The 24,086-nt window shown below is 46.9% G+C and overlaps 1 protein-coding gene across 1 annotated transcript; it reads left to right on the forward strand.

Annotated features, from left to right (window-relative positions):
* The first annotated feature begins 6,568 nt into the window (after positions 1–6,568).
* On the forward strand, positions 6,569–16,495 carry RND1 (Rho family GTPase 1). The gene is made up of 5 exons (XM_066585763.1): positions 6,569–6,760; positions 8,052–8,139; positions 14,849–14,958; positions 15,089–15,223; positions 15,654–16,495. Exons 1-5 carry the CDS (start codon positions 6,641–6,643, stop codon positions 15,897–15,899), a joined length of 699 nt encoding a protein of 232 aa, XP_066441860.1. The 5' UTR covers positions 6,569–6,640; the 3' UTR covers positions 15,900–16,495.
* Positions 16,496–24,086: the final 7,591 nt, after the last annotated feature.

Genomic DNA, 24,086 nt, shown 5'->3' on the forward strand with positions numbered 1-24,086 from the left:
TTGAACCCCGAAAAATCTGCTCTGAAGTCGGGGGTCGTCTTATACGCCGGTAATACAAAAAAAAAAGTGTAAAAAAAAAAAATCATTACTCATCTCCCCCGGCGTTCTGTCGCGCTCCGGCAGGATGTCGCTCGCTCCTCGTCCCCGGCGCAGCATTGCTTTCTGAATGCGGGGCTTGAAATCCCCGCCTCCAGAAAGCTAATACACACCCCGTCAGCCAGTTACAGCTGTGATTGGCTGAAGGCGCACGTGTGTTAGCAATCACACCCATTCAATGATGTCATTGAATAGTGTGATTGGCTGAAGCCACGTGTGTTTTAGCCAATCACAGCCATTCAATGATGTCATTGAATGGCTGTAACTGGCTGACGGCGTGTGTATTAGCTTTCTGGAGGCGGGGATTTCAAGCCCCGCATTCAGAAAGCAATGCTGCGCCGGGGACGAGGAGCGAGCGACATCCTGCCGGAGCGCGACAGAACGCCGGGGGAGGTGAGTAATGATTTTTTTTTTTCTCCACTGTATTACCGGTGTATAAGGTGAAAGTTGGGGGGTCGTCTTATATGCCGGTATATACGGTAATCAGATATTGTGTGTGAAAATGACCAGTTGATTTCAATTAAGTAATCGATCACTGATTGATGATCTGAGGTTGGACATGTAGTGATTTTTCTATTTTTGGGCGATTCTTTTTTAGGAACTGTACTGACGGACGCGGTGTGGCCTCGACGCGGTCCGTCAGCCTATGCGTTTTGGCCAAAATGCAGTACCAACACCCGCATTTTATTAGTATGCATTAGTATTTTTGTATGCAGTTTGCTAGTTGTTGGGGGAGCTCAAGATGTCAGCCAGTGTGGCCCACTTTAGAGATACAGGGCAACCCGCTGTTATATCAGTGAGGCTGGATTCAGATGAACGTATATCGGCTGGGTTTTCACGCCCAGCCAATATGTCGTCTCTCTCTGCAGGGGGGGGGAGCCTGGAAGAGCCAGGAGCAGTGCTCTGAGCTCCCGCCCCTTCTCTGCTTCCTCTCCGCTCCTCTGCAATGAGGAGAGGGGGGATGGGGGCGGGGCTAATTCCCGCAACTTGCCCCCTCCACCGCAGATGAGGACACCATATATCGGCTCGGCGTGAAAACCGAGCCGATATACGGTCGTCTGAATCCACCCTGAGGGTTGATATCCTGTATGGTGGGTCACCATCCATCTGTGGCTGGCATCTTCGGTATCGTTCACATGTGCAGGCAATTAGTATATGCAGTCACTCCTCCCCAATCTGGGCTGGGTTGAGTGGGTGACGGCATATTAGCCTGCAATGAACAAGTTGCTCCTCCACATCATTGTCTGGCTGACTGCATATCTTTAGGGCTTATGGCCATTGCGCCTGCCCTACGGCGATCGTGCCTACGGTGACCACGTCTGCTTTGCAGACTTTCAGGTATTACATTTTTTTCAGTGACTAATGTCTTTGTTGTTTTCCTCACCTCTGTGATTTTTTTTGTTTAGGAATTGGCCTTTATTTTCTTTGGGAGCAAAAAAAAATGGCATCACGCTTGTATGTAAATGCAAGTTTCATGCAAGTGCGTTTTTTTTCAGTCTTTACTACTGAAAAAACAGCGATGCAAAGCGGTTTTCTCGCAAAATACATCACATTCCCAGGCCAGAATCGCAGGTTTAAGAGTGTGATATTGGTCTGACTATCTCGAATCGATAAAGCACTCACTCATATGAAAGAACCCTAAGGGCTCCTGCAAATGAACATATGTGTAGATATGCTCACGATAGTGCGACGTAATAGCACTGTGCAGGGTGCGCTATCATGTGCAAATTTTTACGTTCTACTGTAGATTTCTACACTATTATCCCTGTTCACATTGGCGTGGGTTACACCTGCGCCATCATTGAACCGGCTGGGCAGCCTAATTAGTCCCTGGTGTTCAGTGCACAATTTCATGTCGATGGGTGCACATTTGCGGACCCACATAGACTCCTATGGTGTTTCAGGTACGCAAATGTGTACACAAATACAGCATGTCGTGCATATTTTTGCGCGCACGAAAAATTGAGCACAAGACTGCAGAATATGCGGGAATCCATTGATATCAATGGGTTCTATTCTCTGTGTCCTGCATGAGCGATTTTTACGAGCTCAAAAACGTGTGCCGGCAGTAGGTAGCCTAACAAAATCAGCAGGTGTGACGACTTTCATCTAATGTATATGGGCACCTTTATCTTGTATAAAGGCCCTTTTATACGCAACGATTATCGCTCAAAATTCATTCAAACGGCCGAAGTGAGCAATAATAGTTACATGTGAAAGTGAAAGTATCGCTTACTTGTTGCTCGCGGTTGTTTATGCTGGCTTCGTGTGAAAGCTCCCCGCACAGCACTTCCCATGGGGAGCGAGAAGCCCACGAGGCACCGGCAGGACTTTCTGTTTGAAAGCACTGCACGAGCGCTAACGACCTAAGTGGTGGCATCAGCGCCATGCAGTCCCTTCACAGACTGCCGCCCCGTGTGGATACTGTCATTTTATACCTTTTTTGCGGGATATTTATAGCATTAAGTTTCAGAGAGATTGAAGTTTTGCTGCAGCTGAACCGACATTCCCAGCCACAGGTTTCCGGGGAGCCTCTCTAATATACTGTGGTGCCGCGGTGCTCCGTCCAGAAGTATTGGGTTGTTCATACGGCATTGTTCTAGTGATTATTGTCTTACAGAGAAGCCATTGAGGGCAGACGCATTGTTTGCAGATGGCAGCTATTCCTAATGATAACATAATGGCCACCATTCCCCATTACACAGATCTGTCTCCTGATCCAGCAGAATCTAGGTTTCACTCTTATAATTAAGTCCCATTATAATCCTGACATAATAACCACAGTCGCCTGTTTGTAATGCGGGGATGTAATTGTATGGAAAACTGGTTTGCTGGCCTTTGGGCTTGTAGACACAAAGTAAGAAGAGAGCAGCGCCTGTTTTACTGACGAGAGGCACAAAAATATTCACAGATGGAAATAGCTAAGTAGTGTCATGTGTCCCAGATGGGGTTTTTCTGCCCAATTGCGCAGTGTTTGACACATTTTTTAACGTATTTTGCGTGCACCACCATTGACTTCTATGGGGACATTTGGTGCGCAAATGTGCATGAAAGTAGCATGCTGGGTTTATTTTCTGCTTGAAAAATATGCGCATGTGAACAACCCATTGAAATCAAGGGGTTCTAATTACTGCGGATTGCGCCTGCACAAATATTCCCATGCGATTTTGGCCTAAATGGCACAATATATGAGGGCCACCTTAACCCCTCAGGTTACTGACCACCATGGTGAGGGCTTATTCACACGTCCGTATATCGGCCGGGTTTTCACACACGGTCGATATACGGTGTCTAGAGATGAGCGAGCATACTCGCTAAGGGCAATTACTCGATCAGTACCCTTAGCGAGTACCTGCCCACTCGGAAGAAAAGATTCGGCTGCCGGCGGCAGACGGGGAGCGGCGGTGGAGAGCAGGGAGGAACGGAGGGTAGATCTCTCTCTCCCTCTCTCCCCCTTCGCTCCCTCCTGCTCACCACCGCAACTCACTCGCGTCGGCAGCCGAACCTTTTCTTCCGATCGGAGAGATACTCGCTAAGGACAATGCGCGCTTGCTTAGCGAGTATGCTCGCTCATCTCTAACGTGTCCCTTTCTGCAGGGGGAGGAGGCGGATGGGGCTGACAGCAGTGCACTGAGCTCCCGCCCCTCACCACAATTTGCAATGGGAGGGGGCAGGATGGGGGTGGAACTTAGCTCCACCCCCCACCCCCATTGCAAGCAGTGGTGAGGGACAATTTTTGCCATCAATAGTGTGTTTAATTTATTGTACAGATCGCTACAGATATCATTGATATTTTACAGATCGTTGATGATACCAAATATGTGGGGTATATTTTAACTTTTTAAACAAATAGAGGAAACTGCAAAAAAAATGTTTTGCGGTTTTCTTTTTACATTTTTTATGTCCCTATAGGGCACTTGAACCATAACAGCTTTCATAATGCATTGCAGTACTTTTGTACTGCAATACCTGATCACTTACAATAGTGATCATAGGCAATGGAACGCCAGGAAATGAGTATCTGGCGTCCTGTTTTCATGGCAACCCATCAGTCCCTCTGTGAACCCTTTTACATGCCACGCTCTAGATGGAGATCGCGGCATATAGGGTGTTAACAGCAGGGAGTGTTGTTGTCTATCCCCGATGTTGCAGCGGGATGGCATAGGCTCAGCTTCTGAACCCGCACGTACGTTTATGTCTTGTTACGTTAAGTTCAGATATGCTCTTTTCCCTGCGTTTTGCGGTGTTTCACCCTTCGCCTTGCGTATTTTCGCACCTCATATGGGACTTTTGCTACTCAAAATTCAGTAAACTGGAGCAGGTCCTACTTTTTTCCATGTTAACGCAAAACGCTCTTATCAATGGGTTCTATTCTGTGTGTAACGCACGCACATTTCGCCCTTATGCCGCTTCCACACAACTGAAAAAATCGCATGAGATTTGTGCGTTGCGAGATGCACAAATATGGATCCTCATTCTTTTGAATGGGGTCATATACATAATCGTTCCCCCCCCCCCCCACATCGCATTGCGGTGCTGAAAAAATGGCGGCATGTCCTATCTTTGGACGTTTCCTCAGAACGCTTCCCCCAGTGAATTCAATGGGGCCAGAGCAAACATTGCACCCTGTGCGAGGTCAATACGAATGCGACACGATTAGAGATGAGTGAGTATACTCGCTAAGGCACATTACTCGAGCGAGTAGTGCCTTAGCTGAGTATCTCCCCGCTTGTCTCTAAAGATTCGGGGGCTGGCGCAGGTGACAGGTGAGTTGCGGCGGGGAGTGGGGGGGAGCGGGCGGGAGAAAGGGAGAGGGAGATCTCCCCTCCGCTCTCCCCTGCCGGCCCCCCGAATCTTTAGAGACGAGCAGGGAGATACTCGGCTAGGGCACTACTCGCTCGAGTAATGTGCCTTAGGCTGCATTCACACGAACGTATATCGGCTCGGTTTTCACGCCGAGCCGATATACGTTGTCCTCATCTGCGGGGGGGGGGGGGGGGAGGATGGAAGAGCCAGGTGCAGGAACTGAGCTCCCGCCCCCTCTCCACCCCTCTGCACTATTTGCAACGGAAGGAGGCGGGACAGGGGCGGGGCTAAGTTCTGAGAATTAGCCCCGCCCCACCTCTCCCCATTGCAAATAGTGCAGAGGGGCAGAGAGGGGTGGAGAGGAGGCAGAGAGGGGGTGGGAGCTCACTTCCTGCTCCTGGCTCTTCCATCCTCTGCCCCCCCCCCCCCGCAGATGAGGACGACGTATATCGGCTCGGCGTGAAAACCGAGCCAATATAGGTTCGTGTGAATCCAGCCTCAGCGAGTATACTTGCTCATCTCTAGACACGATGTTTCCCATTCAGCAGCACCAGAGGACCGTTGCGTCCCTGAAGTGATGGGAAACGGTCTTGATACAAAAACGCCTCGCATTCACGGGGATATCGCACGTTCCCAAGCTCGCTCGTGTGAAATTAGCCTTATAGAGCTATTGAAAAAAAAAACGTGGATGGTTCCAATATGAGCGATAATCGTTCTGTGCAAAATAGCCAACGATCGAGCGATAATTAATTCACACATCGTTCATCTCATGCGAGCGTGAAAATCATCATTGGCTCGTTTGATTTACAGACCGATCGTTCGTCGTTATTATTCACTTAGGCAAGGGGCACGCAAACGTATTTGCACATGCAGAACTTGTGCATACAATACGCAGAAAATAGAACCCATTGATTTCAATAGGTTTGTTCACATGCGTGTAGCTGGAGTGCGCACTTCTGTCACGCATAAAAACCCCAGCATGCTCCATTTATTTGCACGGGGAAAGAACACCCTTAGAACTCATTAAACTAGTTCATTGGCCAAGCGCACCGATGCGTGCTTGTTGGGTTTTTTTCGCGCGTGCAATTGCACACCCCCTCCGTGCCAAAGAGTACATTAAAAAATGCTGTTGTGCACGCCAATACGTGTGAACCCGACCTTATACAGCGAATGTGAACGACTTCTCGTTTGAACACACGAACGATGTATCTGCCTGTATAAACGGCCTGCGCTAGCGAACAACACGAGAAATTGACAGGTCTAAACGGACACTTAATCCAGACGCCAAAAAAATGTTGCGTCCTTTAGCACTAAAATACGCCATGTCACTAAGGGGTTAAGTTGCAATGGTGCCTCTATTTCTTTCACCCACATGCAGTCTGCAGACTGAAAGTCAACCTATCTGACTAGGTTTCACTAATGGCTAATGCCCCGTGGCCGGTAAGGAGCGGCCATTGTCCATGCAGACATTCCGTGACGAGGCACAGAACACCTCATGTCCTTCCTGAGGAAACCGGACTGCGGGTTATCAGACCGGAGGGCGGGCCCTCCTTAGAACCGCTCGCTGATTGGCTTACGGTCGCTGAGCCCTCACCTTGTGATTGGCTCGCAGCCGCCTATATATAAAGAAGCTCGTCGCTGTGAAGCTTCAGTTGCTTCCTGGATTCTTGTGTGATACATTACCGCGCGTTGCCAGGGAAACGATTATTCGCAACGTTCTAAGCGCTCACTCGTTACAATGAAGGAGAGAAGGAATCCTCAGCCCGCGGTGGTCAGGTGCAAGCTGGTGCTGGTGGGGGACGTGCACTGCGGGAAGACCGCCATGCTACAGGTGCTGGCCAAAGACTGTTACCCTGAGGTGAGGACGTGCGAGCTGCTGCTTCCCATCGAGATGCCAGTGCACTGGGCTGTGACGGCATTCTTTTCCCAGGCATTGAAATGCCAATCTAGATGGCACTTGTAGCCAATATGGGGTATTTTTATTAATGCTGGGTGCAGTAAGTAGCTGTGCACCCAAGACTTTAAAAACTGCTACCTGTATGCATGGCACTATTGTTCTTTTTCTTTGGAAAAACTTTTTTTGGCACATTTTCAAATGCCAGTCTGATGGGTCACTATAAACCCATCCTTTATTGGGATGGCACAATAGGTCCTGGTGTTGTGGACGGGACATTTTTATTTTTGGTTATGTGCTGAGCTTTTATAGCTGGCAATGAGAATGATGCCAACTATGGGCAGCTTAGTGGTGTTGGTCTGGTTGTGCCCCCCTATGGGGTGAAGTTGGGTTCAGTTTAACAAAGGATGCACAATGGAAATTTTTGGGGCGTCTTCACGTCAACCAGACGGGTCATTCTAGTGTGTGTGTCTGGTGATCAACTTAAAGGGGTGCAAAAAAATCGAATTGCATCACATGCCCCATTCTGCGATCTGTTGTAAATGGCTTATGATTTTTAGTGTAAATTTTAATAATTTTTTTAAATTTTTAAAACCTTTACAACAGATTTTGTGCTGCTTATTTTAGTACTGAAGGGAGCAAATCTTTATTTATTTTTTTGCACACCTGTATATAATATATATGAGATGATGTGACAACTACGCCTACTGGAGACAAAAATTTTGAGAAAATTGTAAAAAAAAAATTAGTTCTCGATCACCTTGAGACCAGCATCCTCCATAAAAGGGTCCTTATGGCGTGAATGTGATTGCGTGTAATATTCCTTTTTGCCATATTTCTTATGCATTGATTGCCTGTCCTTCCTATACACAACGGTCGCAATTTTCCTATCGGAATGAATGAAACAATTGTGCTGCAGGGATCTGCAGAAATGACGGCTCCTCTTCGAGTTCTGAAGTCTGACTCTGGTTTTTCTCCTTTTGTCTCGCTTGTCTGGATTGTCTTATTGTGTGGTGCACTTGCCTTGCGTATCAATATCTGTATGTTGCAGTGGTGCCATCGAGACACGTGTGCTTGCGTTGGCTGCAGTGGTGTCAGTGAGCTCTATTGCCCGCAGTTCCATTGTGTTGCGTAGGTGTCGACTCCTTGTGCTTGTGTTGGCTCCAACGATGTCCTAGCATTGCTCCGTTGCACTAAAGTATTTGTTGGCTGCAGTGTCGTCAGTAAGCTATATATGTGTGTCTCTTGTTTCTAGACATATGTACCCACAGTGTTTGAAAACTACACAGCTAGCTTGGAGACGGAGGAGAATCGTGTGGAGCTCAGTTTATGGGACACATCAGGTATGTAGAATACAAAGGGCAACGTCATTGTGTTCTTTATCTGTACGAAAGGTTAAAGAGATTTCATAGCTTGGTTCAACCTAAACTGTTACTAACTGCATACATATAAAACGGATGATGATGAACGATCAACTCGTCATTGAGTATTTTTACATTTTTATTTTATTTTTTTAAACAAACCGGCTTTGATCATCCCCAATTTGCGACAAAAAAGGGACCCTTGCCTCCTACTCTCCAACGTAATGAGCATAATGCATCATCTGTCAGATCTCTACAGTAACCTAGAATGTAAGACTGAAAAAAAAGCACAATTCCTGCTAGATCAGTCTATTTTCCTGCAGTGTTGATCCAGAAGAAGGTAGTCCATTTTACTCACTTTTTAGATAAAAAAAAACAAAAACATTCCCTCCAAATCTGCCATCAGAATAAATCTTGCTCAGGAAAATATTGATTTCTTCTTTTTCTCCCTACTTTGACCCATCCTATTGCTGCAATAGCTAATGTTCGCCACAGGAAGGAAGAGCTCTATCTGCCATCTTTGTTTAGAGTAACGTCATCTGTTACTAGGTGTCACTGTCCCATTATCCTGCTGGTGATCAACAAATCCAGAGTTTGTTGTTGGGGTATTGTGGAATAGATGGGCAAATGATTGCCAAGACCGGAACTGCTAATGGCTACCATCAACTGGTCTTTAATGTTACTCTAATTGGCATCTAACAAATCTGGTGTATCTATTAAAGGATCTTCCAGGATACTACTGATCACCTAGCCTCAATAGCTCATCAGCTGGGGTTTGCCACTCAGGACCCGACCAATCAGTCAGCACCACAATACATAGATTTTAACAAGCTATAACTGCAGCTTCAAGTGCTTGCCGCTACATGGGTCGGCGCAGCAGCCTCCACTCCATATACCTGTGTGTAGGGGCGCCCAACCAGCTGTTCAGCTATTGATGACCTATCATCAATAAGGTACTGGTGCGTTATGTCTCCACCAGAATTGTGTGGAGACATGGATTGGCCAGGCGGAGATAGAGGGAACGCCCACAGCTTTTGACTGGCACATGGCATACTCTACCTCACCGAGGGTGGAAGTGGCGGCGGCTTCTGCTCCATGGTTTTCCCTCCTGGCCGGCAAGGAACACATGCGGCGGCTCCTGCTCCATGCAGCTAATGGGAAGCAAGCTCCTGGAAGTGGCTCTGGCCATCCAGCTGATGGCCGACTTACAAGCAGCTCTGCCAGTCCTGTACCGACCGCTACTGGCTGCCTACCTCATGGCAGGTCACCTCCTCTAAACAGCTCTGTCCTGCTGCGGCCCTGGTGGCCCAGCTCCTGCCAGCGCCTCCAACTGCCCTTCAGGGATGGGGAGTGAGCGCTGAGCCAGCAGCGGCTGCTGGAGGAGCTGCTTTCGACATCTCCTCCAGCCACGGGAACAAACGCATCCGCAGGGAAGCTCCAAATCCTCTGTGCCCTCACTGCTACCAGACGAAGACATCAGCCAATCCGGAGCTTGGCGTTACCTGTCACTCTGTAGGTCTCCACCCATAATTCTAGTGGAGACATAATGCACCCATAAATAGTACTTCTCTGGAAAACCCCTTTAATCCCAATTACAGCACACTAGGATGACCAAATTTTAAACATGTTGATAAGCTTTACCATGAGACCAAGCATTTGTCCATACAAGATTTAACATCCGCTCACCAAAGAGTGTTGCTATCAGTAAGCCTCCAGTATCCTGGAAGAACAGATTTGAGCTTTCTATTAAATAACTTAACATGTTCACTCCTAAAGGAAGCAGTAGGAACGTTTCTGGACTTCTAAAATACCCTATTCATGTGCAAGCCTTCCGATATTGTTATAGCAAGAGGACCCACTCTAAACTGCAGGTGGGACTGTATTGCAGGGTATTTAGCGTTCCTTTCTATTGTACTAACAGAATAGGCTGTAATCAGAGGTTTATGGTATTTCCTGCTGTTTAGTTGGCCTTTCAAGCCTGAAATTGTCCTGAAGGCAGCCTTGAATGAAAGTCACCGGTGGCCAACATCTATTGGTCCTTTCCATGCTTTAGAGCCATGTTGGAGCTGTTAATGAGATGAAATGGCTCAACCCCCTCCTGAATGTTGCTCCCAAAACACAAATCTTATTATGTCAGTTTCCTCACTTCCTGGGATCTTTGTACATTTACGGCACTTTATTTTACAATAAACAGAAAAGTAACAAAAGTAACAAATTTCTTTTGTAACAGAAAGTAATGACAAGTTCCAAGAATCATTGCTTCTTCTCTTCTGGCTGTCTTCTACAGCCTCTGAATAAATGAGACCACGTTTCTAAATTTGATCACTGCTTAATATATGGCTGTTTATCTTATAATTTTTTTTTTTTTTTTTCAAGCGCTCTCTGCTTTATTTTACTGCGATTCACTCACCTAATCGCCCATCACATTGATGGGGTGCGTTTTAAAAACTGCTGTCAAAGGCAGTAACCTGTGTCTATAAAAAACAGCAGTTAAATTGTGACATTTTGCCAACTGCATGCATCAGTGGCCTAAAACTGGCTATACGAGCAGCACCATACTGCTGTCCCTTTACCATTCAGTGTCACCCTTTCCTATAGTAACAGTATAGATCACTATTGGTAGCTCTGTAGGATTTACACCAGTAGTCGGGTCAGAATTACACCGTATCCATTTCATCCTATTAATCGCATGACCCAAAGTTAGTTTTTCTTTACATATGTAGCAACATCTTTTGAGATATATATATTCCTCAAGAACCCCTACAGCCCTTAATGGGCAGGTTTCTTGTCTGTTACTTTGTATAAAATGATAACATATATAGTGTAAGACTTTTAACTCTTCAAAGTGATGCAGTTCCAAAGCGATGAGGTCATTTCTCTTCTCAGTGTTCATTCACTTTCCTTTCAAATTTGGACACACTGAGACGTTTCACATGTAAACTATCGATGGCCTATCTGCACCACAGGAAGGGTCTTCGGTAGTAGATCAGCAATGCGTGCTCTTGCTGATCAGCTGTTTGCCAGGCCAATTGACTGAGGTCATTTCTACAGGAAGCCGACTGCTCTGTTCTCACTGCAGTGGGCAGGCTTGGTATTGCAAACATTTTACTTAAATGGGAATTCTGATGGTAGTGCCAAGCCTGGCCACTGCGGTGGGAATAGAGCTGTCTGCTTCCTGCAGAAATCTATTCAGTGTGCGTGCTCATCGGTCCTGTAAACGGCTGATCGGAACGAATACCAAGACAGACAGAACCCTTCTGATCTACTATTGTTGACCCATCCTGCAGAAAGGGCAATAATGGTTTACAATTGGACAGCCCCTATCATTCAAGACAGGTCTGGATTTGATATCAAAGCTATAATAAATATGAATCAATATCTTAATAAAGACCTGTTGTCAAACTACTTATTACATTTATCCTCATACACATTATAACATCTATTAAGTACAATAAGCAGTTGGAGAAATATAATAAAGTGACACAGCTCAATTAATCCTGATGGATGGATCCAATGGACCTCATGTTGTAGCTGTCTTAGGATGCGATTACACGAGCACTAGTGTTGGCCACAAGCATGCGTTTGCCGGTAACTTGCCAGGTTGCACTTTCAACTGTGAGTAAAAGAAATGAAAAAGGAGGGTGGAGCAAGACCCAGTGAGGGTAGTGGAATATTTATGGAGTACAAAGAGTTTTCAATGATTGAGTATTTTGAATGGTGGAGGTGCTGCCAACCAGATGACGCTCCACCAGTGTGGGCGTAAGTGTAGCGAAAAGGATGTGAAAAGAACTGGTATGGAGGCGCAACACTCTAAGCTACTAGAAGATGTAGATCAAAGTCCAATGTGTGATGGTGAAAGCACTTCTTTTTTATTATTTTTTCAGAAATTAAAAACCAGCAATGGAATACGCGTTTCGGGGAAGAACCCCTTCGTCAGTTTGGCTGGATAGGACAACAGGATGCCTAGGGGTGACACGATTCCAAAGATGTATAGAATGTGTCGGAGGTCCTGTGTGCAGGAGGACAGGGGAGAAAAAAATGCTTTAACCAAGCATCGTGGAATCGTGTCACCCCTAGGCATCCTGTTGTCCTATCCAGCCGAACTGACGAAGGGGTTCTTCCCCGAAACGCGTATTCCATTGCTGGTTTTTAATTTCTGAAAAAATAATAAAAAAGAAGTGCTTTCACCATCACACATTGGACTTTGATCTACATCTTCTAGTAGCTTAGAGTGTTGCGCCTCCATACCAGTTCTTTTCACATCCTTTTTGCACTTTCAACTGTAGCCTGGAAATTGGTGCAATTACACAAGTGTTAATGATGCTGATTGTATCCTTACAATCTGGCCTTGTTCCACTTGACAACCAATGGAAATTAAACCTTCATTTACTTACACCGAACTGGAAAAAGTAAAGGAGTTGCACAACAGTTGCAAGTTATACCCTCCCCACAGGGTTGGGCATAACTTGCTGAACGGTGAGGGTCTCTCAACTCAGACCCTTGACGATCTCGAACTGGACTCCTGCATCCCCTACTGACGTCACTGTTGGGGGTCACTTCTCTCCCCCATTGTGACATGGCCAGGCATGCACTATCAACGCTCCATTCATTTCAATGGGTCTGCCAGAGGGAAATACCCAAGCGGGTGCTGCACGGTTATTGAAAGTGAATGGAGCGCTAGAGATGCACAACCAGCGCTCCATTCTGTCTCCTCCTCATTGGGTCTCTGTAGTGAGACCCCCATCGATCAGTAAATTACCCCTTAGCTTTGCAATTGTGGTACAACCCCTCTTTAAACAGACTGGACACCGTTGTCGTAATGCATAAAGTATATATCGCACCAACTTGCGTTGCGTTTTTAACATTAGAAAGTCCCATTGACAATTGCGTAAAAAAAATGCAAGTGGGTAAGAGCCCTAAAGAATGAGAGGAAAGCCTATTTCAGTGATGTAACTTGTGTCATTTAGGGAATCCATCTGTAAGCAATTTTGCAATAGGTTTTAATTTTTTTTAATGCATCTTATCTATTAAATGTTGCTATTTCCTTTGCGTCCGAGTCTTTTAATCTTGTCCTCTTCTAAGCGTCTCCTTTAATTCCAGGGCCTTGTGCCATTGCTCTCGGGCTGCCTTTCCAGAGGTGCAGTGCTGGCTATTTGCTATGCACAGCCAGTCTAGTCAATGCTGCAGATCAGTGGCAGGAATATTTTAGCCGGTGTGTGGCTCAGAATTGTACATTCAGCTACGCAGTTTCCTTAGAGCCCCAGGGGAAGGGATGCAGCAGGCACCAGCCAGTCCTTGCACAGCACACTGGCTATGCCAGGTCGCCAACCAGGACTCGCCGCTGCACACTAGGATGTTAAATGCCTTTTCACCTAATTATGGCATGAATACTGTTTTACTAACGGTTATACGGAAGTTTTGTACCCAGTATGTATTTAACCAAACGACCTGCCTGCTGATATACTATCCTGTGCATTCGGGACATTTGTACAAATCATTGAGACCATCACGATGCAAAGTGCTAATTTTTACTACTACGGGTGGAGTGCAGCGCAGAATAGGAGCACCTATGATAGTTATGTCCTCATCGTACATATTTCTATATTGAATGTCTTGGTAGTCTGCAGCCTCCTGTCCCCTAACAGGATTGGTCTGGGCTTGTTGCTATGGAAACTGTTCTCCTAGTCAGGGAGGGGGTATTTGCTATTCTGAGCACGAAGCTGCTGAGCTGAAACCTGAAAGGGAGGGTGAAGTGGGGAAAGCTTACGGCTTGCAGCTCTTTTGCCCTCTGTGTGCCTGAGGGGTGCTGTCCGGGCGTCATACCCACAAATAAACTCCATTACTTTATTTTGCTTTCCTCTTTTAAACGCTACCCGCTGACTCTCACCTCCCCGCACACTCGCGAAGCACTTGTAAAAGTAACGATTGCTCCTTTTTTTTCGAGGCAGTCATTATACTGGCATGGTGTCCCAGACCTCTTCTAGCACAAAGAGCTCTTGTCGCTTATAAGGCTGTGCCAGATAATGGCCTCAGCAGGGAAAGATGGCTGTAGTGCTTGAACACATGTTCAGGCTTAAGTAGCCAACTCGTTCATGAACTTTTCCAGTTCACGGTTCTCTTAACCAACAGTTTGGAAAATATCAAATGGTGGGATACAAAGGAAATTTTTCCCATTGTGTGAAGACATGCATTATGTTCCCAAACAGTGGCTTGTGACTCTGATAGTGGTCTACTTGGCTTGATAGTGTAGGGGCCACTGGGCGGAAAAAGGGGCTACAGGCAGGTCTTTAATTGGGGCACAATGGAGTGGGCCCTAGTCTGCAGATTGAATTGGGCCTGGTTGCACAGGTGGCACATTGTAGAAAGGAGCCTTCGTTGAGGTGGATGCAGAATCGGGGCCCATGCTACGAATACATGCTTTTATTTCAACAAAACACATAACCAACCCGTTCCCTTCCATTTCCATATTATTATTATTATTAATGCAACAAATGGCGCAGTCTGCAGCGTTTTCCGTTTTTACAAACCCCATTGAAATCGATGGTGCTAACAACAAAAACACCCATTTGACAAAAGCCCAAACGCCAGTATGAATCCACCCTTATATCTACCTGCATTCAGTATAGAGAGCAGCAAGCCTATGTCTCGGACCTTCACAGCCAATAACGATCTATCTCTTCTTCTTTGACAGGTTCCCCCTATTATGATAATGTCCGTCCCCTCTGCTACAGCGACTCTGATGCCGTACTGCTCTGCTTCGATGTAAGCCGACCAGAAAGTCTTGATAGTGCACTAAAGAAGGTTTGTATCTTCGGTTTTCTCCAGTTAAGATTAGTGTAGTCAGCAGACGGATGGCGAGACTCCTATATAATCTACTGGTAGAGGTGATGGACTTGTACTGACTTGCTGGTACCTTTTTTTTGCTTTTCAGTGGAAGACAGAAATTATGGACTACTGTCCTAACACAAGAATACTTCTGATAGGCTGCAAAACCGACTTACGAACTGACCTTAGCACAATTATGGAGCTGTCCCACCAGAAACAGATTCCGGTATCCTATGAACAGGTTTGTGTACAATTTAATGACCATTATGTATCCACCGCCGAGTGCTGATCTGGGCTGGTTACGTTCCGACAGTCCTATGTAGTACTAGTTCATGACATGATTCCTTTCTATATATGTAAATGATGTGCAGACTGTACTCGGTCTGCAGCCAACTGGCACTTGTTACCCAACTGACAACACGTCCTCTTTGTCATGAATCAAAATTAAAAGACCTTTTTGTGTCGTCGTGGCCGGATTCCCATTTCATGGTAACAACGCTTCATTGTTTGTGGTAACCTGAAGCTTCCTTCACACTGCACTTGGACTAGTTCTGTAAAGTTGGGTGCAGCGTTCATACCATATATATACCCATAGGATGGTTATGATGTTGTATGACTATCAACTTGTCCTCAATCTTATAGCATTTCTTCTTCTTGCTCTTTAATTCCAGGGTTGTGCCGCAGCCAAGCAACTAGGAGCGGAGAGCTATCTAGAGTGTTCAGCCTTCACATCAGAAAAAAGTGTGCACAGCATATTTCGTTCCGCGTCCTCATTGTGTCTGTCTAAACCCACACCCCCCAACCGTAGAAGCCCCGTCCGGAGTTTATCTAAGAGACTCTTAAATCTGCCCAGCCGTTCTGAATTAATTTCTTCTACCTTCAAAAAAGAGAAGGCCAAGAGCTGTTGCCTGATGTAGGGCTGCATGACGGGCATGAAACATGGACTCTTCTTGTATTAGACATTTGGACATTCCCCCAGCGTTCTTTCTCATCACTGGCAAAGAACGCCGGGCCCGGGGGTGAAGATCCTGAGAGCAGTAGCCTCACCCCCACCCCAGGGGTTGAGCTGGCACAGAGGCTTGGAAAAGAAGGGCTGAGAAAATTTGCACAAAGTGTGATTGCACATGAAAGATGGAGTTGAAACACGAGTGGTGTGGTGGAGATGCTTGGAGACCACTAAAATAAAAAAAAGCTGCTTTTAATAAAATTATCCCTTCCCGTTCCTTGACCAACGTCCTGGACTTGACAGAAAATTCTCATTACAGTGTTATCCCTGTTGGTACTTTGTGCCTGTACATTACTGTATAGGTAGCGGCTGTTGGTGAAACTGCTGGTAAAAGTAGTTTTTCTTCCCTGCGATGTGAGGACTGTATAGATTATTTTTTATTTTAATCAACTGTAAACCCGTATGTGCTTGATCTGTGACACTAAATTTATTTATTGAAAATATATGGGGGAAACAAATCTGGACTTGTTCACTTCCGAACATCTTGGCGTGGCATAAATAAACCCTTTTTTTATGGAAAGGTTGCAGCAATCGTGTTGTATTTGCAAGATTACATCACTACCCACATAATTAGACACGTGCGAACAGTCCGGCCGTACATGTGCTAGGCTTTCTCTTCAGACAACCCTTACTTCTAGTTTTGCTTTGCTTGTTCACTAGATCAGCAACCAAAGGCTTGGAGTCTCGAATTGTGTTAGTGAACATGCACTGGGTAAATATGAAAGACCTTTAAAGAACAGTGAAGTCACATCCCATGGAGACGTATGAATCAAAGGGATACAATAGTCTGGCCTGTCGCCATTAGCGGCGTACTTGATTAGTCTATTACCTATGTAACCATTTGAGGCTTGCAAACGTTTTCAGTGGGATCCCTGGCCATGAAGAGTCTACCACCTTGAAGCATTTCTGACTTGTGCTTGACTGTTTGAATGATGCTGTCGGCTTCAGCTGTGAAGCTCAGTAACATTTGGTCACTTAACGACTAGTTTATTGTTAAATCTATTAAAGGTAATGACTCATAAAGATGACCCCCCCCCCCCCCTGTCAATATGTCCCATTAGAGCAAATGAATGTCATGGAGATAGGATGGGGCAGAGGGTCATCTACTCAGGCTCACATTTAAAGGGATTCCGTTATAAGGAAATTTCCTGTTTAAAATCATTTTTGTGTCAACTTTTATATTAAAAATGTAGGATTTATAGTTTAAAAGATTTCTTAACACTGACCCCAAAGCCTGGTCTGACACTTTCTGATCTGTAGAGAAAACTTTGCAGCTGTCATTTCACTGACATCACAGGCAGGATTACACTGAGAGGTAACACCAATATGTAGATCACACAGGATCCACCATTCACAAGAGGCAATCAGCTGTGACGATCTACTCCCTTCCCTGCACAAAGACCTCTGCACAGAGCATGTCTAGAACAGGCTCCATACAAGTCAGTGGGTCCCCTCCTGTTCATTGTGTGAATGGTCCATGAAGCTGCTGTAAAGCGAAATGCTATAAAATGTGGCTCAGGAAAGATAGCCGCCCCTATAGTCATGTATAGACAGCAGAATGAAGCCTTCTACAATGGCGAAAATTTGAGTGTTTTTGTTTTTTAATTTATTTTTTTTCCCCCAATCTGGTTTGGAATTAAAAAAAAAAAAAATTTAATCAACGTTTACTTCTATTAACCTAAAGCGTCACCAGCTCTTCTGGCATCGCAGATGGTTTATATGGAGGGCTGTTCATTTAGGTGTGGTGCAATACATTTCCTCTGCAGGTATGGTGAACCCAGTTGCTGTTTCCTGAGCATTTTCAGAAGTTGGACCAGGTATGATCCATTTAATTTGGGAAAGGTGGTGTTGTATATTTAAAGCGACCCTCTGGGCCTGGATAAACAGAAGACTGCACCAGCTCTTCTAGCTACCTGATGGAGACTGTATTAGCATGCTTCATTAGTATAAGGTGCGAAATCTGCTTCAATTAACCAGTGTTGTCCACATAGATATTGGTGGCCACTCAGAGCAGCATATAATGGCTTAGACTACTGATGCATGCTATACACTGTGCACCAGGTAGTCAGAGAGGTGGTACAACCATCTTTGTCCAGACCTTGAGGGTCACTTTAAGGGTGCATTCAGACGACCGTATATCGGCTGGGTTTTCAGCCCGAGCGATATACAGGGTCGCTCTGCAGGGGGAGGAGGCTGGAAGTGTCGGAAGCAGTGCTCTGAGCTCCTGCCCTCACCACTATGTGCAGGGGCAGAGCTATATCACAAAACTTAGCTCCGCCTCCTCCCATTGCAAATAGTGGAGAGGGGGCGGGAGCTCAGTGCACTGCTCCCGGCTTTTCCAGCCTCCTTCCCCTTCAGCGAGGGACACTATATCGGTCGTCTGAATGCGCCCTAAACGTGATGTCTCATATTTAGTTAATCATGGCAAACAATTTTTTTTTTTCTGATCACCTTTTATAGAGGTCAGCTATAACTTGCACCAAATATAAAACCGAACTTGAATTTGACTTGCTGACCTAGTTTTCCCAAGTTCTACACCACAGAAAGCATATCTGTATTTGACATTGATAAAACGGAACAAGTCCATAATGAATGTGAGCAACTGGGAATAAATGGCTCTACAAATAAAGGGATTTCTAAATGCCTCCTAGCTTGACTAGGAAGAAATGTAAATCCGGCTCATCCATATCTGTAGAATGAAGAACTACTAGGTGCATGGCAGCAGAGTAAGTGTATAACAAGGTCAGGCACAAGATGCAGACTGAGATCGTTCTTTAGGCAACACGCAAGAAAATCCAAGACCTAAACAACTGGGTACATGGTCGATGAGCTTAAAAGGTACACGAGTCCTGGAACTTGTAAAGGCCCATTTACACAGGACGAGTGTAGAGCAAACGATGCCCAACATTCGTGCCTGTGTCTCTGCGCTTCAGTGTTCCTTTCGCTCCGCTGTCCCCCTCCATTGAGATAACACAACGGCCGTTCGCTACTGCGTGGCCGTTTAAACTGCACGATGAGCGATCAGTTTCATCGCTCATCTTTTATGCATCATAAAAGATGAGCAATGAAGCTCCTCGCGCAGTCTAAACAGCGGCTGTTCAGTAGCCTCCTGATTGGCTGGAATCGGCACACGTGATGGGGCGGAGCTACGTGATGACGCATAGAAGGGGGCGGAGCCAGAATGCCGCTTGTGCCGGACCGAACAGATGGGAGAAGACCCTTCTGCGCAAGCGCGTCTAATCGGGAGATTAGACGCTGAAATTAGACGGAGCCATGGAGACGGGGACGCCAGCGCAGGGAAGGTAAGTGAATAACTTCTGTATGGCTTATATTTAATGCACGATGTATATTACAAAGTGCATTAATATGGCCATACAGAAGTGCTTAACCCCACTTGCTGCCGCGAGACAACTCCTTTAATTTGCATGGAACACAAGCAGCAATCAAAGCTCATCTCTTAGCTTTCTAAATACATAACCGATTGTACAATTTAGTGACCTATTTGTGCTATAAGACCAATGGTGGTGCTTTAGGTGGGTAAATGCTGCTGACAGTTTCCCTTTAAAGGACCTTGCCTTTTACAAAACAAATTGTAATCTTTACCTTTTTTAAGTGTTTCTGTTCCCTTCACATGCCAGCAATCGCTGCTGCATAACTCATAGCAGGCCTGGATTAGATGCCGTAGTCACATGGCATTGTGTACCATTGATCAACAAGAAGGGCTGGGTACAGGCAGCAAGGGCATTATATTTTGGTGTAGGCACATGATAAAGATGTATATACTTGAATACACCAGGTTCTCTTCACTCTCTCCTGTTTCATGTCTGCAAATTCTGAATTTCACTCGGTCTAGCTCATTTTTCTGCTGTTTGTAATCCACTTTCGGGGAGGTGGCATGGAGCAAGCCTAGCATTCTACCAGTAGTTCACTGTCCTGCACTTCCTTCCCATACTACATTTCACAGTCTGTGGTCCAATCAGAATGGGTACAGTATTTATACTCTGCTCTCCCAAAACAATTTAGGTGCTCTAGCAAAATTGGGTGTAATAAAATGCGTGTGTACACACACACACACACACACACACACACACACACACACACACACACACACACACACACACACACACACCACCTCCTCCTCCTCCTCCCCCCACATCCCAAGGAGAGACATAGATTGTGGATAGTGTTATCATAGTGTCTGCAGATCTGTCAACTTGCAGCCTCTGAGTACACGGGATTCACATGCGAAAATAGCTCCCACCCCCCAATTTCCCCCATCATTGCTAAGGAAACATTGTTGTTTCCTTGTTACTACAGGAGCTCTGCACCTAACAGTAAATTGCAGAGGAGTTTTACTGCATTCTAAAGTTATGATTGGTCTCCTGTGTTCTTTGGATACATAGAAGTGAGCTTATGCAAATATCTTTTTTCCCGGTCGTCATCCCAAGGCCCCATTATATATGGAGGTTGCCCTCTGCCCTCGGTAGGGACAGGAAGAGCTCTTAAAGCACCTCCCCTCCACCATCTCATAAGTGTCTTCCTGTCCCTACAGTGGTCAGATGCAAGCTGCGGGGGTTACTCACCAAAGGGCACGCTGTGCCGAAGATCCCCTGGGAAGAGGCCGGGTCTGCACACCACTCCGTTCCCTGCATCCCTTTCCTGTGCTGCCATGGAGCCATCAGTCACCGTGCAGCGCAGGTCTCAATGGGCGGGTCAGCTCTTTCCGGGATGCCGCTGCTGCCAGCCTCAGGTTGTTCCTCCTGGTAGCGGGGTTCTCCACACTGCCAGTTGCCCAGAGTTGACGTCATCCGGTGTAGTGACGTCACACGCATGGGTGGGGGGCAACCAGCACAAACCCGGAAATGGCGCCAAATTTTAAATCTTGCCTCCACTGACAGGCTCTACTCCTGCTGGAGGTTACCCTGCAGACCCAGAGAAGCGCTCCAGCATATCAGCACGCGCCAGCTCAGCGCGGGAAGGAGAGGCAAACCATGAGTGGTTATATGCCAAGAAAGGATATTTGAATGCATGTATGTACCCTTTTTTTTCCCCCTTTCCCCCCCATTCTTTGCATGGGTTCTTTAGACTGATGAGGAAGGTCTGAAGAGTAAAGCGAACCCTAGGAAATGGAATAAGAAATGTGTTATTTGCAATAAGAGATTGGATAATAACTATAAAAAATCTCTATGCGAAGAATGCACTGGGAAGGTTCAAGTGGAAGAAAAGTGGTTTTTAAAGCGTATATTAGGCGTATGATCAGGGAAGAACTACAAGCTTCTATGGCGTCCCCATCCGCAGCTGGGGCCGTTGAGACCCTCCAAAAGGTCAAGGCCAGCAGGGTTGCTGAGTTCCATCTCAGAGGAGTCCCGGGAACCCTTGTCAGAAGGGGAATTAGAGGACGTGCTGCCACAAGCCGAGGATGAGAAGACATATTATTTCTCTTCAGTCTATATGGAACACCTCATTAAAGCAGTGATGGAGACCATGCAGGTTGAAGAGGACCGATCGCCCAGAACCGTCCAGGACGAGATGTTCGGGGGACTCTGATCCAGGAGGAAAACTATCTTCCCAATAAACCAGATCCTGCAGGAGCCAGAAAAGAGACTCTCAGTCTTAAAAGAGATCAAAAACCGGCTAGCATTTGCGCCAGAAAATGTCCGCATATACAGAGAAACCCCAAAGGTTGACCTGCAGATAGCCAAGGTGGCCAAGAAAACCCTGCTACCTTTTGAGGATGCATTGCAACTTTCATACCCTATGGACAAGAAGGTTGACGGACTGATGAAGAAGGCGTGGGAAGCGACTTCCTTCACCATTGAAGCCAATATTGCGGCGACGTCAGTAGCCAGGTCTATGGTCCTCAGGCTGAACCGGATAGAGACCTCAATACAAGAACGCGTTCCCAGAGAGAAATTAGCCAGCTGCCTTCCCCTTCTAAAGATGGCTACAGGGTTCCTAGCGGACGCATCAGCGGAATCGGTCAGATATGGTGTAAAAACTGCAGTCCTGAGTAACACTGCAAGGCAAGCGCTATGGCTAAAATCGTGGTCGGCAGATGTGACTTTGCAGGGAGAGCACATGTTCGGCCCTGTTCTGGATAAAATCCTCAAGAAAGCAGGGGATAAGAATAAGATCCTTTCGGATAGAAGGTCATATAAGAAACCAACCTTCCCAAGAAGGACACGACAGCCACCTCCAGAAACCAAAGTGAAAGGAAAGACAGGGAGCTGGTTGTACCCCAAAGGAGGTCAGTGTAAGGAAATTCAGCAAATTTTTGACCCAACTGTGGGGGGTAGACTATCACGATATCGGGACCAGTGGCGGCAAGTAACGTCCAACCCCTGGGTACTACAAATAATTGAGACTGGGTATCAAATCAAGTTTAACTCCCTACACCCCAGGAGATGTTTCCTAACCTCCCCAGGGCCCCCTCAAGAACAGAAAAATTTGATAAAGAGCATTCAAGAACTAAAAGACCTAGGAGTCATTATGCAGGTTCCCGAACAGCAAAAAGGGTGAGGGTTTCTATTCCCCCCTTTTCTTGATCAAAAAACCAAACGGCTCTATAAGAACCATTTTTAATCTCAAAGCCTTAAACAAATTTATTTCCTACAGGAAATTTAAAATGGAAACTGTTAGATCCATCATACCTCTAATAGATCCTGACAGTGTCATTTGCACCATAGACCTTATGCATACTATCACGTCCCAATAGCTGCCGCCCATTACAAATACCTAAGGTTTGCCTTGCAAATAGGCGATATAATTTATCACTAAGAATTTAAGGCTTTGCCGATCGGCACTGGCGTACATATAGGGGGCGCTGGGGGGGCGGTTGCGACCCGGCCCCTAAGCCCCTGGGGGCCCACGGGGCTTACTTTCCACGACACTGACTGACTGCACTTACTTTCACTATGGTCTCTGCGCAGGCAGGCAGCTTCTCCTGCACATCGGTGCTTCTTCCCGGACCTCCGCTCAGACTCCTCCCCCATCTGGTTCTCCAGCACTGAGATCATCAGAGGGGAGGAGTCTGAGCGGAGGTCCGGGAGGAAGCACCGATGTGCAGGAGAAGCTGCCTGCTGCGCAGAGACCATAGTGAAAGTAAGTGCAGTCAGTGAGAGGGAACGTCCTTGGTATGATTAAGGGGGGGGGTGTTCTGTGTGATGGGGAGTGGGGGTGAGTGAGGGGTGTTCTGTGTGTGATGGTGAGTGGGGGAAATGAGGGGTGTTCTGTGTGATGGGGAGTGGGGGTGAGTGAGGGGGGTTCTGTGTGATGGGGAGTGGGGGGTGTTCTGTGTGATGGGGAGTGGGGGTGAGCGAGGGGTGTTCTGTGTGTGATGGTGAGTGGGGGAAACGAGGGGTGTTCTGTGTGATGGGGAGTGGGGGTGAGTGAGGGGGGTTCTGTGTGATGGGGAGTGGGGGGTGTTCTGTGCGATGGGGAGTGGGGGTGAGTGAGGGGGGTTCTGTGTGTGATGAGGAGTGGGGGAAACGAGGGGTGTTCTGTGATGGGGAGTGGGGGGGACGAGGGGTGTTCTGTGTGATGGGGAGTGGGGGTGAGTGAGGGGTGTTCTGTGTAATGGGGAGTGGGGGGGGTGTTCTGTGTGATGGGGAGTGGGGGTGAGTGAGGGGTGTTCTGTGTGTGATGGGGAGTGGGGAAACGAGGAGTGTTCTGTGTGATGGGGAGTGGGGGGGGACGAGGAGTGTTCTGTGTGATGGGGAGTGGGGGGGACGAGGGGTGTTCTGTGTGATGGGGAGTGGGGGTGAGTGAGGGGTGTTCTGTGTGATGGGGAGTGGGGGGGGGGTGTTCTGTGTGATGGGGAGTGGGGGTGAGTGAGGGGTGTTCTGTGTGTGATGGGGAGTGGGGGGGGACGAGGAGTGTTCTGTGTGATGGGGAGTGGGGGGGGGACGAGGAGTGTTCTGTGTGATGGGGAGTGGGGGGGGGGACGAGGGGTGTTCTGTGTGATGGGGAGTGTGGGTGAGTGAGGGGTGTTCTGTGTGATGGGGAGTGGGGGGGACGAGGGGTGTTCTGTGTGATGGGGAGTGGGGGTGAGTGAGGGGGATTCTGTGTGTGATGGGGAGTGGGGGAAATGAGGGGTGTT

Source organism: Eleutherodactylus coqui, chromosome 1 (genome assembly GCF_035609145.1).
Source record: "Eleutherodactylus coqui strain aEleCoq1 chromosome 1, aEleCoq1.hap1, whole genome shotgun sequence".
NCBI classification, from domain to species: Eukaryota; Metazoa; Chordata; class Amphibia; order Anura; family Eleutherodactylidae; genus Eleutherodactylus; species Eleutherodactylus coqui.

What these genes read in the sequence shown, in the direction of transcription:
- RND1 (XM_066585763.1), top strand. Translation starts at nt 6,641, where the DNA reads ATGAAGGAGAGAAGGAATCCTCAGCCCGCGGTGGTCAGGTGCAAGCTG. An exon ending in CCAAAGACTGTTACCCTGAG is followed by an intron (nt 6,761 to 8,051) that starts GTGAGGACGTGC and finishes TCTTGTTTCTAG; the next exon opens with ACATATGTACCCACAGTGTT. An exon ending in TTGATAGTGCACTAAAGAAG is followed by an intron (nt 14,959 to 15,088) that starts GTTTGTATCTTC and finishes TTTGCTTTTCAG; the next exon opens with TGGAAGACAGAAATTATGGA.